This window comes from Chelonia mydas, chromosome 3, assembly GCF_015237465.2.
Source record: "Chelonia mydas isolate rCheMyd1 chromosome 3, rCheMyd1.pri.v2, whole genome shotgun sequence".
NCBI lineage: Eukaryota > Metazoa > Chordata > Testudines > Cheloniidae > Chelonia > Chelonia mydas.
In genome coordinates, this window is record NC_057851.1 from 153,685,960 (window position 1) to 153,703,431 (window position 17,472).

The 17,472-nt window shown below is 45.5% G+C and overlaps 1 protein-coding gene across 6 annotated transcripts in view; it reads left to right on the plus strand.

Moving 5' to 3' along the window:
• The window catches only part of LBR (lamin B receptor), a 51,776-nt gene that overhangs the window by 18,915 nt on the left and 15,389 nt on the right, over positions 1-17,472 (plus strand). For all 6 annotated transcript variants that reach the window (XM_043543589.1, XM_043543592.1, XM_043543591.1 and 3 more), the window contains exon 6: positions 13,671-13,864. In XM_043543589.1, the coding sequence (XP_043399524.1) occupies positions 13,671-13,864 (194 nt within the window). The remainder of the gene's footprint in view (positions 1-13,670; positions 13,865-17,472) is intronic.

The following is a 17,472-nucleotide window of genomic DNA, read 5'->3' on the forward strand; positions in this document are numbered from 1 at the left end:
AATAAAAGGGGGAATAAGAACAACCCAGGGAATTATAAACCAGTCATCTTAACTTTGGTACTTGGAAGGATAGTGGAGCAAATAATCAATTTGTGAGCACCTAGAAGATAAGGTGATAAATAACAGCCAACTTGGATTTGTCAAGAACAAATCATGTCAAACAAACCTAATATCCTTTGATGGCAGTGAGCCTTGTGGATGGGAGGAAGAAGTAGATTTGATATCTCAGCTTTAATAAGGCTTTTAATACTGTCTCATGTGCCCATCTCATAAGCAAACTAGGGAAATCTAGCCTAGACAAACGCACTATGAGGTGGGTGCACAACTGGTTGGAAAATCATACTAAGGGTATGTCTACACTACGAAATTAGGTCGAATTTATAGAAGTTGGATTTTTTGAAAGTGATTTTATTCAGTCGATTGTGTGTGTCCCCACTTAAGACCATTAAGTCGGCAGAGTACATTCACAGTACCGAGGCTAGTGTGGACTTCCGGAGTGTTGCACTGTGGGTAGCTATCCCACAGTTCCCGCTGTCTCCGCCGGCCATTGGAATTCTGGGTTGAGATCCCAGTGCCTGATGGGGCAAAAAAACATTGTCGCGAGTGGTTCTGGGTATATGTCTTCAGGTCCCCCCTGAAAGCAACGGCAAACAATCGTTTTGTGCCTTTTTTCCTGGGTTACTCGTGCAGATGCCATACCATGGCAAGCATGGAGCCTGCTCAGCTCACCGTCACCGTACGTCTCCTGGGTGCTGGCAGACGTGGGACTGCGTTGCTACACAGCAGCAGCTCATTGCCTTGTGGCAGCAAATAGTGCAGTATGACTGGTAGCCGTCCTTGTCTCCTGGGTACTCTTGGCTGGCCTCGGTCAGGTCGGTTGGCGCGCCTGGGCAGACAAGGGTGCTCCTGGCAAACCTCAGTAAAGTCTGTCAGGGGTGCCTGCAAATAAATGGGAGTGATGCAGGTCATTCTCTTCTTTAAGTTTTTTATCTAATGGAGATTCAGTCTTGCCTGGAATATTGGCAGAGGGATAGCTCAGTGGTTTGAGCATTGGCCTGCTAAACCCAGGGTTGTGAGTTCAATCCTTGAGGGGGCTATTCTGCCTCAGGCTGCTCTCCCAGCCAGCAGCACCATCTGCTGCCAGCCTACCCCTTGCTCCCCCCTCTCTCCCTCCATGAAAGCAACAGCCAACAGTTGTTTCGTGCCTTTTTCCATGTGGGCACCATATTGCTGTCAGCATCGTCATCCACCTGTCACTTCCGCTTCCACTCTGCTCTCCTGCTCACGCCATACCACGGCAAGCATGGAGCCCGCTCAGATCACCGCGGCAGTTGTGACTGCTCTAAACACCACGTGCATTATCATGCAGTATATGCAGAACCAGAACCTGCAAAAGCTGGCGAGTAGGCGACGGCAGCGCTGTGAGGAGAGTGATGAGGACATGGACACAGATTTCTCTCAAAGAACGGGCCCCGGCAATTTGGCCATCCTGGTGGCAATGGGGCAAGCTCATGCTGTGGAATGCCAATTCTGGGCACGGGAAACAAGCACAGACTGGTGGGACCGCATAGTGTTGGAGGTCTGGGATGATTCCCAATGGCTGCGAAACTTTTGTATGCATAAGGGTACTTTCATGGAACTTTGACTTGCTTTCCCCCGCCATGAGGCACAAGAATACCCAGATGAGAGCAGCCCTCACAGTTGAGAAGCGAGTGGCAATAGCCCTGTGGAAGCTTGCAATGCCAGACAGCTACCGGTCAGTCGGGAATCAAATCTGTGGGGGCTGCTGTGATGCAAGTAGCCAACGCAATCAAAGATCTGCTGATACCAAGGGTAGTGACCCTGGGAAATGTGCAGATCATAGTGGATGGCTTTGCTGCAGTGGGATTCCCTAACTGTGGTGGGGCTATAGACGGAGCCCATATCCCTATCTTGGCACCGGAGCACCAAGCCAGCGAGTACATAAGCCGCAAGGGGTACTTTTCAACAGTGCTGCAAGCATTGGTGGATCACAAGGGACGTTTCACCAACATCAACATGGGATGGCCGGGAAAGGTACATGACGCTCGCATATTCAGGTCTGTTTCAAAAGCTGCAGGACCAGACCAGAAAATAACCGTTGCGGATGTTGAAATGCCTATAGTTATCCTTGGGGACCCAGCTTACCCCTTAATACCATGGCTCATGAAGCCATACACAGGTAGCCTGGACAGTAGTCAGGAGCTGTTCAACTATAGGCTGAGCAAGTGCAGAGTGGTGGTAGAATGTGCATTTGGATGTTTAAAAGCGCGCTGGCGCAGTTTACTGACTCGGTTAGACCTCAGCAAAACCAATATTCCCACTGTTGTTACTGGTTGCATTGTGCTCCACAACATCTGTGAAAGTAAGGGGGAGACATTTATGGCAAGGTGGGAGGTTGAGGCAAATTGCCTGGCCACTGATTACGTGCAGCCAGACACCAGGGCGGTTAGAAGAGCACAGGAGGGAGCGGTGCGCATCAGAGAAGCTTTGCAAACCAGTTTCATGACTGGCCAGGCTATGGTATGAAAGTTCTGTTTGTTTCTTGATGAAAACCCGCCCCTTTGGTTCACTCTTACTTCCCTGTAAGCCAGCTGCCCTGCCCTGCCCTCCCCTCCCCGCTTTGATCACCGCTTGCAGAGGCAATAAAGTCACTGCTGTTTTAAATTCATGTATTCCTTATTAATTCGTCACACAAATGGGGGGATAACTGCCAAGGTAACCTGGGAGGGGTGGGGGAGGAGGGAAGCACCAGGTGGGGTGGGGGAGGATGGAAGGACAAGGCCACGCTGCACTTCAGAACTTACTGAATGCCATCTTTCAGTTGCTTGGGCAGTCCTCTGGGGTGGAGTGGCTGGGTGGCCGGAGGCCCCCCACCGCATTCTTGGGCGTCTGGGTGAGGAGGGCGGTTGGTTACACAGGGGCTGCAGCGGTGGTCTGTGCTCCTGCCTTTCCTGCATCTCAACCATATGCCGGAGCATATCAGTTTGATCCTCCAGTAGCCTCAGCATTGCATCCTGCCTCCTCTCATCACGCTGACGTCACCTCTCCTCTCGCTCGTCCCTCCTGTCTTCTTGCTCATCCCTCCTCTCCTCTCACTCCCTCCTGTCCTTGCGTTCATTTTGTGCTTTCCTGGACTCTGACATTGTCTCCCTCAACGCACTGTGCTGGGCTCTTTCAGTGTGGGAGGCCTGCATGAGCTCAGAGAACATTTCATTGCGAGTGCGATTTTTTTTCCGGCTTCTAATGTTTGATAGCCTCTGGGACGGAGATGATACGTGGAGCGATGAAACATTTGCAGCTGTGGGAGGGGGAAAAAAGATTAGTCTTTAAAAAGAAACATTTTAGAGAACAATGGGTAGACTTTCACAGTGAAGCAAGCTGTTAACATTACAGAGAATGTGTGCTTTCTTTACAAGGTAGCATTTTGCCTCTTATATTGAGGGTCTGCCGGTATGGTGTGAGAGATCACACATGCAGGGCCGGCGGGCAGCAGAATTTGGCTTGCAGGCAGACATGGTAAGCCACAGTCTTTTGGCTTCTTTAACCTTTCTAACACGTGGGAATGGTTTCAAACAGGAGCACTCTCAGTTCACATACCAAGCACCCGTTGGGTTGGCCCTTTAAAATGGGTTGGCCATTTAAAAGGAGGTGCTGTGGTTTTCAGGTTAACGTTGTCAAAGTCAGATTCAGGACTCACATAATTTGTCAGACCACTCTGTTTATTAGCAAAGCGGTTTGCTAATGCACCCAGATGTGAGCCCCTCTCTGAGGCTCAAGATAACTTATTTATACAGCTAAGCCAAAGCCAATTTAACATAAGAGACAAAAGAAAGCAGAAACTGACAAATATACATACATATCTTATTTGCATACTAACGTTTACCAATCTCCTAGCTCAGTAGGAGCTCTAAGTTAATTAGTTTGAGGACCCATTGTCTCTCACTCCTTAATGTTTCTCTTCCTGACAACTATATCTTTAATCAATTATAATTTCAATATAATTCATTCTACTTTCACAATCCCTCCTTTTGGTTAAGCTACGCAATGACCAACAATGACTGGGTTCCACATATCAATCGTTCTTTATCTCTTTGTTCATCAGTGATATTTAAAATCATCAAATTAGCACTCTGGTTTGGGGCAGTTATCTGTGTAGCATGCCTGACACAATTTTGGATACAACAGGAAAGTAACTGAAAACATACAAAAATTATTAGGATTCCAAACAGGAGAGTTAAGGCTCCCTGAAACAACCAGTTTCCTATGCCAGAAAAATTGAAAAGTTTACTTAGCCACTTCCATAAAGAACTTGGCTCTTCGTGGGGAAGATATGCGGTTTGTTCTAAGTGGCTAGCACGATCTGTTACCTCATTGGTGTTGTCTGGTATATACACACAGCAGTCTTTTCCAATGAGAGCACAAGTCCCTCCTTTTGCTGCCAGAACTATGTCCAATGCCTGACGGTTTTGGAGGGCCATCTGTCGGATTGCCCCTGTTTCTTTGGCCAGGGCTCTTAAACTTTCTCCGGTTTCATTTGCCATTTTTTCAACTACTGCTTGTAACCTTAGGAGCCTTTTTGCATGGTGTATTACTCCCCCTAATGGTATTAAGGAACCGCCAATGGCCTCTTCCCAGGTTAAGGGGCTTATGTTATTTACATACCATTGGGCATCTGTTAAGGCCCTTCTTTTTCGCCTGAAATTGCAGAGGCGTTCTCGAGGGAAGGTTTCTAGCACTCAGAATTGTGGGAAGAGTCGGATAACAGATTCCTGACCAATTAGTTGTTAGTGCGGTATAAGCTCTGGTCCCACACACCCAGTGATGGTCTATTAAGGCCGGGAAGGGTTGGTTGCACCCATTTGTCATATAGGTGTTTGCAAAGGAGGAGTAGTATCCCCCAAAGGGTACAGGGTAATTCTCCTTACGAGGAGTGGTGTTATTTGCATGACATTGAAAGATTGTATTGTTTTCACGAAGGTTACTGTAGGGGGAACATGAGATTGATTTCTCTGTTTGATCCCAGGTTGAGAAAAAATTCATATCTCCATACCCGGCCCGCCACTTTTTAGTTTTGTTTGAATAATCCCATACACTATTGGCCACAATATGCTGAAGGCAACGGCTTTTCCCCAGATCCAGCCCTGTCCCATTACACACCCAACACCAATGACCCTTTCCCTCCCACCACACTTATCCATTTAGATGCATTTATTCCCACTGCTTCCCAAGTGTCATTGCTGTTCCATATTTTGTTAAACGGACAAGGCCCTCCAGTGAGGTCTGGGGACTTGAGTGGGATAGCGAGGACAGGAACACCAGTTTGAGAGTGGGCTGGGATGTGGTTGCAGACCCAGCAATTAGAAATATTAAGGGTCTGAGTTATCCACACCTGCTACTGGATATAAGAATTGTCATCATGGTCTCCCCAGACCGTAAGATACCAGCAGCCAAGAACAGGCAGAGGCGCGTGTTGGAGGCAAGGCTCTTCTGGTTCTGACAACCTCAACTGAGGGAACTGCAGTCACGGTTTTACGCCCACCAGGCAGTAGGCGCTAGGTTCACTACTGCTTTTTTTTTTTTTGGTTCGTCTGCTTCTGGCAACCCTTACGAGAGCGTAGATTGTAGAGTATTGCAGACTGTTCCTCTACGTCGTCTTCTGGAGTCAAAATTGACTCTGCGTTGTCCTGAGGTGGTGGTTGGTTCTCTGGGGGTGGTGCCTTCTTACACTGTGAAGCATGTATCCACGCTGCGATGCCAGATAGTTTAACAGCCATCTGTGTAGTAAGCAGTACCTGATGAGGACCCTTCCACCGGGGCTCCAAGGCATTCTTTCGATGATGGCGCCGTACGTAGATCCAATCACCTGGCTCGAGGTTGTGGCAAGCGTCGGAGGTGGGTTCCGTGGGCCAGGCGACTTGAACCTGTGAATGGAAGTGACTTACAGCTTGCATTATTCCCTTGCAATACTGAAGGAGCGCACTGTGACTCAAGTTCAAATCTGGAAAGGGAGTAATGGTTGTCATAGCTCGCATAGGACGTCCTATAACAATTTCAAAGGGACTTAATTTATGCCTTTGGGATGGAGTGGATCTCATGTCCATAAGGGCAATGGTAAGGCTACTGGCCAGCTTAATCCTGTAGAGTCACAAATTTTAGCAAGCTTATTCTTAAGTACACCATTTCGTCTTTCAACTGCACCTGCACTCTGTGGGTGGTCGGGACAGTTCAACAGGTGTTTGATATGCAATATACGGTCCAGGTGTTGAACAAGTTGTCCAGTAAAATGTGTACCCCAATCACTGGACAGAGTAGCAGGAATTCCCTTGGCAGGCATAATATGATTTAACAAACATTTGGCAACAGACAGTGAGTCAGCCTTGCGACAAGGAAAGGCTTCAATCCAACCAGAGAATAAACATACCATAACCAATATAAATTCATATTGTTGACACTTGGGCATTTGTGCAAGAACGGTGCTTGAGGCAGGCCCCGGAACCCCTGGGCCACTTTTACAGGTTTACCAATATTATGGCTTTGGCAAATGGTACAGGCTGCACAGTGGCGGGCTGCAAAAGAGCTAAAATGGGGGGGCGCACCATCCTGTCTTTGTTACAGCAGAGACCATCCCCTCCTTTACGACATGCGAAACACCGTGTAGCAGGGTGGCCAGAGATGGGTAGAGTTAAAAGGGGGCTACAAAGGCACCAGTAGGCGAGCGCCAAAAGGAATCGGGATGTAGAGAAGAATCCTGGGTTGCCCAAGGTTGCTTCTCGGTTTCTGGGGCAGAGTCTTGGAGCAGGTGAGGTGAGGTGAGGGACCAGGAGGGTAAGAGGAGAGCGGAGAACAAGGGAATCAGACATTTCGAGTAGGCGCGCTGCAGCAGCCAGAGCACGCAGGCAGAGGGGTAAGCCTTGGGCAACAGGGTCTAAAGTGGCAGAGAAATAAGCCACTGGGCGGTTCTTTTCTCCGTGCATCTGAGTGAGAACTCCAAGTGCACACCCAGATTGTTCGTGGCAGAAAAGGGTAAAAGGCTTAGAATAGTCAGGCAGCCCTAAGGCAGGGCAGAAGCCAAACCCTGTTTGAGGGAAACAAAGGCAGAATTGGCCTCAGGGGGCCATGGCATGGGGTCAGGCACAGAGAATCGAGTGAGTTCCTGGAGAGGTTTTGCAAGGGAGGCATATTGGGGAATCCATTGTCTGCAAAATCCAGCCATGCCTAAAAACTTCTGGACCTGGCGTGGGGAGCGGGGTCGGGGAAAGCTAAGGATAGCTTGGACGCGGGTGGGAGAAAGTGCGCGGGAACCCTGGGAGAGGAGAAAGCCAAGGTATGTGACAGAAGCTTGACAGAGTTGTAGTTTAGAGCGAGAAGCTTTGTGACCCTTATTTGCTAGGGCAGTAAGGAGCACTAAAGAGTCAGTTTCAGAGGCAGACAATGAAGGGGAACAGAGGACTAGATCATCTACATATTGGACTAGTGTGGACCTGGACGGGAAAACAAGGTCAGCAAGGTCTCGGGCTAATGCTTGGGAAAAATGACGGGCTTTCAGTATACCCCTGGGGCAGTGTGGTCCATGTGTACTGTTGCCCCTTGTAAGAAAAGGCAAACAGGAACTGGGAGTCAGGGTGAACCGGGACAGAAAAGAAAGCAGAGCACAAATCAACAACAGTAAAATGAGTTGCATCTGGTGGGATAGAAGCCAGAATCTTTGAGAGGCAAGTTTTGATTCTGTCCATCTATGATTTGCCTCTTCCCACCACTGCATGAAACAATCAACCTCTCTTTTTGCCAGTTTAGTTTTAGGTTGGCTGAGTTTGTCTTTTAAGACGTCTACTCTGTCTTTGTCCCAAGATCCTAACAGTGGCCACTGAATTTTGGGATTCTCCTGCGTTAGCCTTTTGCATTCCCATACACGTCTCCCCACCCCCGCAGGTCAGCCTTTTGAAGCCATCCCCCACCCATGTCATGAGGTTTTCTGTTCATTAAAACACAACAGTGCTAGCAACAAGACAAACACCACAGACAAACAACACAAAACACAGATCCATAGTATTCTGAGTTATTCTTCCGCTGGCGCCAGCTTGCTTGTAGAGTCTAAAAACAAAAGAAACAATTTCCACCTCCCTGGTGGGGACAGATTATTGCTTAATAATAATACCACTTTCTTTTACAAATTTCCTTGCTAATTGCAGGAAAAACAGAAGAATTACCTCCAGGCTGTACTTATTTTGTTCTATAGTCAGGCTAGTGAATTACCCCACTCACTGGTCATTTATGAAATTCATGAGGTGGTGTATCTCAGTTTCTCCTCTTGTGCAGCAGACCATGTTTGCAATAGTTTCTCTGCTGTACCAAGCAATAAGTTTATTCTCAGGTAATAGCTGAGACACAGCTTCAGATTTTAGCACTATACACACACACACAATTCTCTTTTGCCTAACATCCCTTGCATTGTGATTACTCTTTTACACAACTGTACCCCGATTACACTTCCATCTTGTACAACTAGACGCAACCAGGAGCAGCCAAGTTAAGTTCCAATAGAAACCCCTTACATCCTTTAGTGATTTTGATTACATTACCCAATAGTCAAACAATTTTGATCGGATTCTCTCTCTGTCTGCTGCCTGCAGCAGTCCCTTATAGACCATTTCTGTGGGAAAAGGGCCCATTTTCCCTCAGAATAGCTGTAAAGGCTTCTGGGGACAGAAGCGTAGTGGTGGTAGTAGCCACTCGACCCGACCCCCTTAGCCTAGACCATTTTTCCAGAAATTTACAGGAGTCCGGACTCTTCCTAAAATACATAAACTGAGCCGGCGTTCCTTTAGGGAACTGTCCCGACTTAGACATCTGGTTACCCATACAGGAGGACTTTACACACCAATCACACAAGAAGGAAAGTCGGGTTCGTCAGAGCAATGCCCGGAGCAACACACAAAAGGAGCCCACAGGCTACTGCCTCAATCGCCCTTGCTTTCACACCAAGGATTTTACCCAAGACGCGGTGCGGCTGCGATTGTGCAGATTTCACTCACTCAGACCATGGGGACAGGAACCTTTGGTCAGCTGATCCCCGGACGGAGACGGCGCCCAGACTCAAACACACCACAGGGAGGACAGATAGACACAGAGACAAGACAGTCCTCAGTTCGGACAAAACACAGAAATAATTACCTGACCAGATTCCTGATGTCAGATCCCGGGATCCCTACCAGAACAGAGTGGGAACCAACAGGTTCGATGGCGTAGACTTCTCTGTGTCATGCCCCTTCTGTTCTGGCGGAGGACTGCTCGGGCCAAATGCCCAGGTGCCGGCTTGTCACGCCCGTTCTAAGAACAGTCAGGAGTCACACGGCCCCAGTGAAGACGGTTGTCATCTCGGTGGAACCTCCAAATTGTCAAAGTCAGATTCAGGACTCACATAATTTGTCAGACCACTCTGTTTATAAGCAAAGCGCTTTGCTAATGCACCCAGATGTGAGCCCCTCTCTGAGGCTCAAGATAACTTATTTATACAGCTAAGCCAAAGCCAATTTAACATAAGAGACAAAAGAAAGCAGAAACTGACAAATATACATACATATCTTATTTGCATAGTAACATTTACCAATCTCCTAGCTCAGTAGGAGCTCTAAGTTAATTAGTTTGAGGACCCATTGTCTCTCACTCCTTAATGTTTCTCTTCCTGACAACTATATTTCAACAAACCCTTCAAGTAGCATTTCTTTAATGAATTATAATTTCAATATAATTCATTCTACTTTCACAACATGCAGCACAAACCCAACTAACACCCCTCCCCACACACACCCCCAATTCTCTGGGTTGATCGCTTCACCCCTTCCTTCCCCGCCGCGTGGCTAACAGCGGGTTGATTTCAGCCACAGGCAAACAGCCCAGCAGGAACAGCCACCTCTGAATGTCCCCTTAATAAATTCCCATATTTCAACCAGGTGACCATGAATGATATCACTCTCCTGAGGATAACACAGAGAGATTAAAGAACGGATGTTGCTTGAATGCCAGCAAACACTGGGACCATAACGGTGCCATGCTTTGTTATGCAATGATTCCAGACTACGTGCTGCTGGCCTGCTGTGGTAAAGTGTCCTACCATGGAGGACGGAATAAAGGCTGCCCTCGCCAGAAACTTTTGCAAAGGCTTTGGGAGTACATCCAGAGAGCTTCATGGAGATGTCCCTGGAGGATTTCCGCTCCATCCCCATACCCGTTAACAGACTTTTCCAGTAGCTGTACTGGCCGCGAATGCATCCCAAGTCTTCAGAGCAAATTAATCATTAAACATGCTTGCTTTTTAAACCGTGTATTATATTTACAAAGGTACACTCACCAGAGGTCTCTTCTCTGCCTTCTAGGTCCGGGAGCCTGCCTTCGGTGGGTTGGGACGTTACTAGATCCAGGGTGAGAAACAGTTCCTGGCTGTCGGGGAAAATGGTTTCTCCGCTTGCTTGCTGTGCTTCAGCCTCCTCCTCATCTTCCTCATCCCCCAAAATCCGCATCCCTGTTGCGTGAGAGTCCATTGACGGAGTCCACGCACAGGGCTGGGGTAGTTGTAGGGGCACCCCCTAGAACTGCATGCAGCTCATCATAGAACTGGCATGTCTGGGGCTCTGACCCTGAGCAGCCATTTGCCTCTCTGGTTCTTTGGTAGGCTTGCCTGAGCGCCTTAAGTTTCACGCGGCACTGCTGCGGGTCCCTGTTATAGCCTCTGTCCTTCATGCCCTTGGAGATTTTTTTCAAATATTTTGGCATTTTGTCTTTTCGAACGGAGTTCTGATAGCACGGATTTGTCTCCCCATACGGCAGTCAGATCCACTACCTCCTGTTCGGTCCATGCTGGAGCTCTTTTGCGATTTTGGGACTGCATGGTCACCTGTGCTGATCAGCTCGCCACGCTGGCCAAACAGGAAATGAAATTCAAAAGTTTGCAGGGCTTTTCCTGTCTACCTGGCCAGTGCATCTGAGTTGAGAGTGCTGTCTAGAGCAGTCACAATGGAGCACCCTGGGATAGCTCCCGGAGGCCAATACCATCGAATTGCATCCACACTACCCCAAATTGGACCCAGCAAGGTCGATTTCAGCGCTAATCCACTCATCGGGGAGGAGTACAGAAACCGGTTTTAAGAGCCCTTAAAGTCGGGAAAAAATGGCTTCGTAGTGTGGACGGGTGCAGGGCTAAACCGATCTAAACTGCTAAATCCGACCTAAACTAGCAATGTAGCCCAGGGCTCAGAGTAGTTATCAATGGTTCACAGTCAAGCTGGAAGGGCATATAGAGTGGGGTCCTGCAGGAATCTGTCCTGGGTTTGGTTCTATTCAATATCTTTTCAGATGATTTGGATAATAGCATAGAGAATAACGCTCATAAAATATATGGACGATAGGAAGCTAGGAGGGGTTGGAAGTGCTTTGGAGGTCAGGGTTAGAATTAAAAATCATCTTGACAAACTGGAGAAATGGTCTAAAATAAACAGGATGAAATTCAAGAAGGACAAATGCAAAGTACTACACTTAGGAAGGAATAATCTATTGCGCTGTAACAGGATTTCAGACCGTTGGGGGAGAACGCCCCCTTTTGGTGAATGTGGCTTCTCATAGTAAGAGTGGCGGGGCCTAGCCGACAGAGATTAGGGAGCTTCCCTTGGTTGGGGCTAGAAGCTAGAGTCTATGGGGCTGCCCTTGACCTCAGGGCTGTGGGGCCTAGTGTTAGGCTAGGGGGACCTGGGCCCACCCTACTCTACTAGGTCCCAACTCAGTGCCCTGCAGAACCTGTAGTCCTGGCTTCAGGCTTAGGTCCCTTGCTTAATAAACATGTTCCCTGGGCCACTTCATACCGTTTGTCCGGAATCCTGTAGTTCCTTCAGGGGTAGCAGCCTTCCATCTCCTGCATTCTCTGTGGTTGACTGGGGTCTTGGTGTGGATTCAGTGCTTTCAGGCTCTGCAGGCTGGAGTTCTAGCAGCTCCCTGGTAGGAGCCTGCAGCATGCATCTGCTCTCCTCAGTCAGCCCTGATTGAGCTAAGCTGCCACCTTTTATATACTGCTTCCAGCTGGAGTATGCCCAGTGGGGGCGTGGGCTCCTGACCCCAAAGTGCGTGGTTAACCCTTGCGGGGCAAGTGCAGGGTTGGCACACCCCCTCACATTTGCACATACAAAATGGGAAATTACTGTGTAGGTAGGAGTACTGTAGAAAACAATCTGGGGGTTATAGTGGATCACAAGCTTAATATGAGTCAACACTGTAATACTGTTGAGGGGGGGGAAAAAAGGCAAACATTGTGCGATGTACTAGCAGGAGTGTTGTAAGCAAAACATGAGCAAAAAGAAAAGGAGTACTTGTGGCACCTTGTGGCTAAAACATGAGCAGTAATTCTTCCATTCTGCTCAGCAGCGATAAGGCCTCCACTGGAGTACTGTGTTCAGTTCTGGGCACCACACTTCAGAGACAGTCCAGAAGAGAGCAACATAAATATTTAAAGGTCTAGAGAACAAGACCTGCAAGGAAAGACACAAAAAATTGGGTTAGTTAAGTCTGGAGAAAAGAAGGTTGAGGGGGGACATAACTGTCTTCAAGTATGTAAAAGGGTTGTTATAAAAAGAGGGGTGATAAGTTTTTTTTTCCCTATCCACTGAGGACAGGACAAGAAGTAATGGGCATAAACTGCAGCAAGGAGATTTAGGTTAGACAATAGGCAAATGTCCTAATTGTAAAGGTAGTTAAGGATTAGAATGAATTACCAAGGGAGGTTGTGGAATCTCTGTCATTGGAGGTATTTATAAACAGGTAAGGCCAACACCTGTCAGGGATATTATAGATAATACTTAGTCCTGCCTCATCTTTGGACTAGATGCCCTATTGAGGTCCTCTCCAATCCTGCCTTTCTATGATTTTATTTTTTGTCTTTTGATTAGTCACACAGGGCAAGCAAGATAATCTGTCTCCACTGGCACTGGATCTAATATTCTAAATTTCAGAGCACCTTCAGCTGCTCTCCTTAAAGAGTCTAGATGAAAACAGTGATCTTAAAATCACACTGATCTAATTACATTGAACCTAGTTTAAATTAAAAAAAAAAAAAATTACACTGTCCAACTTCACAACTGGTTGAGTTGGCAGTTTTAAGATTCCCTGTCTTAAAAGCAATTTATTTATATTATCTAAGGTTATGGAATTCTTTGTTTATAATAGTCTGTTTCTAGAGGAAGTTTTGCTCTAAAACAGCAACACCAATTTATAGAAATGCCAGTTTAGATAATTTATATATGGTTTTACATTATAAAATTTCTTTTACCACTCTCTTTCTGGTATTAAGGTAACTCTAGAGTGTGTGGTTTGTTTATAGAAATCCTCTTTTTTAAAAACAAACTATGTAGCATGGTATTATTATTATTATTTTTTTAATTGGCACTTATTTAGGATGACTTTTTCACTTGTGGCTAACACAGCCATTGTAAACACATGGTGGTAATCTTTGATAGCATTACATGCAATTGTTTGTTTTATCAAATAAGTGTTTATCCTGGTATGAAATAATGTATGGGTTTATTAATCTACAGATGGAGAATTGTTGTTCTAATGGGATGTTTTTATTTTCCAAGTTTCTTTTACTATTGTGTGGTTTTTATTTACAGGGGCCTTTTGCATGATATTTTTCCTGCCTGCCACTGTATTTTATCTGCTGTTGAAGTGCAAACAGGAAGACCCCAGTGTTATGAACTTCCCTCCTTTGCCAGCATTTGATAGTTTATGGGAGACCAGAGTGTTTGGTGTCTTTCTTCTGTGGTTCTTTCTTCAAGCTCTGTTTTCCTTACTGCCAGTTGGAAAGGTAAACTTCTAGTAGTAAATGTGTTCTATCAACCCAGCCCACAAAACCCTCCAGAAGGTTTGATTCCATTATTTGAAATACTGTTAATTAACCAATAACTATCTGTTTATCAATACTATATTGGAATATAACTACTGCAGATTTGTTGAAAGTTTAAATTACACAACTGCCACCTTGAAAACCCTTGCTGCCAAAAGTCTGATTTCTGGTCATATATCCCAGTCCCTCAATACACTATACAGTAACCATTTATCATTTAGGGATCATGTAGTAAAATGGACTTGATGCACTGATAGAATCGTAGAAGAATGACATATGGCAACTTTTGAGCATATACATTTTTACCAGCTTCTGTTACTGAGTTTCTATCTGGTTCCACCACTACGTCAAATAGAAGAGAGTATTTACTTCAAGATGTAAGCTTCATTCTTGGGAAGTTGCAAGCTCAGGAAGTCATTCCTAACCATCCCACTCTTACACACGTACGCACAATTGGACAGCTACATTATATTGTTCTTTACCCTTTCTCTGAAGAATCAGATATTGCCCACTTCTGGAAGAAAGACTACAAAAGTAGATAACTGTTGGTCTAGTTTGGAATGGCAATTTCTATACAAGTCGGCAATCCTTTAGTCTGACTGTTTAAAATGGAGAGGATCGGTCATTGGACTCTTCATTGATTCTACTCTGGGAAACAGAAGCTTCTGACTTCGTAACACTTGTGTTAAAATTGCCACCTCCCGCTTTCTTCAGACATAAATTTCACTGAGATTTCAGACACCCATGCGTATAGAAGTTCCTTGAAAGTTTTTATAAACATAGCTAATGTTTGTATTTCTGTCTTTCTCTTCCCGTTAATTTTCCTTGCCCTCTAAATAATATTTGAAAGAATGCTTTTTAGGGACTTGGTCTACTTGAGGTCTAGTCAAATAAAAAAATTAAAAACCCCTCTTCTGGCCTTCCAACAATCCCCTATCCTCACTAAGCTCATCATCAGAAGCAAGCTCCCCACAGACTAGGACACACCAACTCAAAACAGCACCAGACCCTGTCAGAACAACAGGTGCAAAACTTGCAGACACCCACCACAACACACCTTTCAAGATTTGTGGGTCCTACACATGTCTATCACATCCAGCTCGTCAAATGCCCCAAACAACTATGTGGGTGAAACCAGACAATCACTATAGTCTCGAATGAACTTACACAGAAAGATGATAAAAGACAAAAACATGTTACCTGGGGTGGACGCTTCAAAAAGCGTTAATTCCATATCTGACCTCTCAGTCCTTATCCTCAAAGGAAACTTGCAAAACACCTTCAAAAGATGAGCGTGGGAACTTAAATTTATAACTCTGCTAGACACTAAAAATGTAGACTAAACAGAGAGAGTGCTTTTATGGCTCATTACAATTGGTTATGCACCTTACTGCCTGCTAACTTTTAATTGTGCATTTCATTTTAAGTGGCCTATAGCATGTGCTGTAGGGTGACGTCGTGGCAGGGGTCTACCGTAGACCATCAAATCAGGATGAGTAGGTGGATGAGATGAAGCATTTCTTGAACAACAGAAATATGCAAAACAAGACCTGGTAGTAATTGTAGACTTTAACTACCCAGAAATTTGTCTGAAAAGTAAAACGGCAAAACATAATTTCTAATAAGTATTTGGAATATGTTGGGGATAAATTTTTGTTTCAGAAAGTGTAGGAAATAACTAGGGGGACAACAGTTTTAGACTTGATTCTGACCAACAGGGAGAAATTGGTAGCAAATCTGAAGGTGGAAGGCATTTTGGGTAAAAGTGATCATGAAATGATAAATTTCATGATTCTATAAAAAGGAAGGTGTGAGAGCGGGAGAGGAACAATGGACTTCAAAAAGCAGACTTTAACAAACTTAGAGAACTAGTAGGTAAGGTTTCATGGGAAGAAAAACTAAGGGAAAGAGGATTTTAGTATTGTCGGCTCTTTCTCAAGAAGACAATATTAAAGGTACAACTCTAAACTATCCCAATGTGAAGGAAAGATAGGGAGAATAGTAAGAGGCCAGTATGGCTTCATCAGGAGCTCTTCAATTACCTAAAAATCAAAAAAGTCTTACAAAAAGTGGAAACATGGACAAATTGCTAAGGAGTACAAAGAATAGCACAAGCATTGTAAACAATAGGAACAAAATCAGAAGGACTGAGGCACAAAATGAATTACATCTAGCAAGGGTCATAAAAGGCAGTAAGAAGTTCTTTAAATACATTAGGAGCAAGGGGAAGAACAAATGAAAGTATAGGCCCATTACTTAGTGGGGAAGGATTGCTAATAACTGATATCAAGATGGCTGAGGTGTTTAATGCCTATTTTGCTTTAGTCCTCACTAAAAACTTTAATGGTGACCAGATACTCAACAGAATTAATATTAACAAGAGGGAAGGAATACAAGCCAAAAAAAGGGAAAGCACAGGTTAAAGAATAATTAGAGAAGTTACATGTATTCAAGTCAGCAGGGCCTGATGAAATTCATTTTAGAGTACTTGAGGAACTAACTGAAGCAATCTTGGAACCATAGTCATCTTTGAGAACTCCCTGGGATCACACGATGTCCCAGAGGCCTGCAGAGGGGCAACAAAGAGGACCTAGGAAATTATAGACCAGTCAGCCTAAGTTTGATATCTGAAAAAATACTGGAACAAATTATCAAAAAATCAATTTTGTAAGTACCTAGAGTATAATATGGTTATAAGGAATAGCCAACATAAATTTGTCAAGAACAAATCATGCCAAGCCAACTTAATTTTCTTCTTTAACACGGTTAGTGGCCTAACGGATGGCAGGGTTGAGGGGAGAAGTAGAGACATGATATATCTTGATTTTTAGTAAGGCTTTTGACACAGTCCCATGTAATTCTCATAAGCAAACTAGGGAAATGAGGTCTTGATGAAATTGCACTAAGGTTGGGTGCACAAGTGATTGAAAGACCATACTCAAAAAGGAGTTATCAATGATTCACTGCCAAACTGGAAGGGCATATCTAGTGGGGTTCCATATGGGTCAGTCCTGGGTCCAGTTCTAGTCGATATTTTCATTAATGACATGTATAATGGAGTGTAGAGTATGCTTACACAATCTTCAGATGACTCCGCACCAGGAAGGATTGCAGCACTTGGGAGGATAGGCTTAGAATTCAAAAGGACCTCGACAAATTGGAGAATTGGTTTGAAATGAACAAGATGAAATTCACTAGAGACAAATGTAAAGTACTTCATTTTGGAGGGAAAAATATTGCATCACTACGAAATGGGGAATAACTGGTTACGTGGCAGTACACCTCTATCCCGATATAATGCGGTCCTCGGGAGACAAAAAAAATCTCACTGCGTTATAGGTGAGACCACGTTATATCAAACTTGCTTTGGCCCCCCCAATTCCTTGTTCCCTGACCGCCCCCTCCAGAGACCCCCGCCCCTTGACAGGTGCTCGCAGGCAGCGGAGTAACGTGGCCCCAGCCTGCTCCACTCCACCGCTTCCCGCCGCCGGTGAGTGCGGGGAGGTTGGGGAAAGGACACCCTTTGCACTCACTGGCAGCGGGAAGTGGAGCGATGCGGCCCCAGCCTA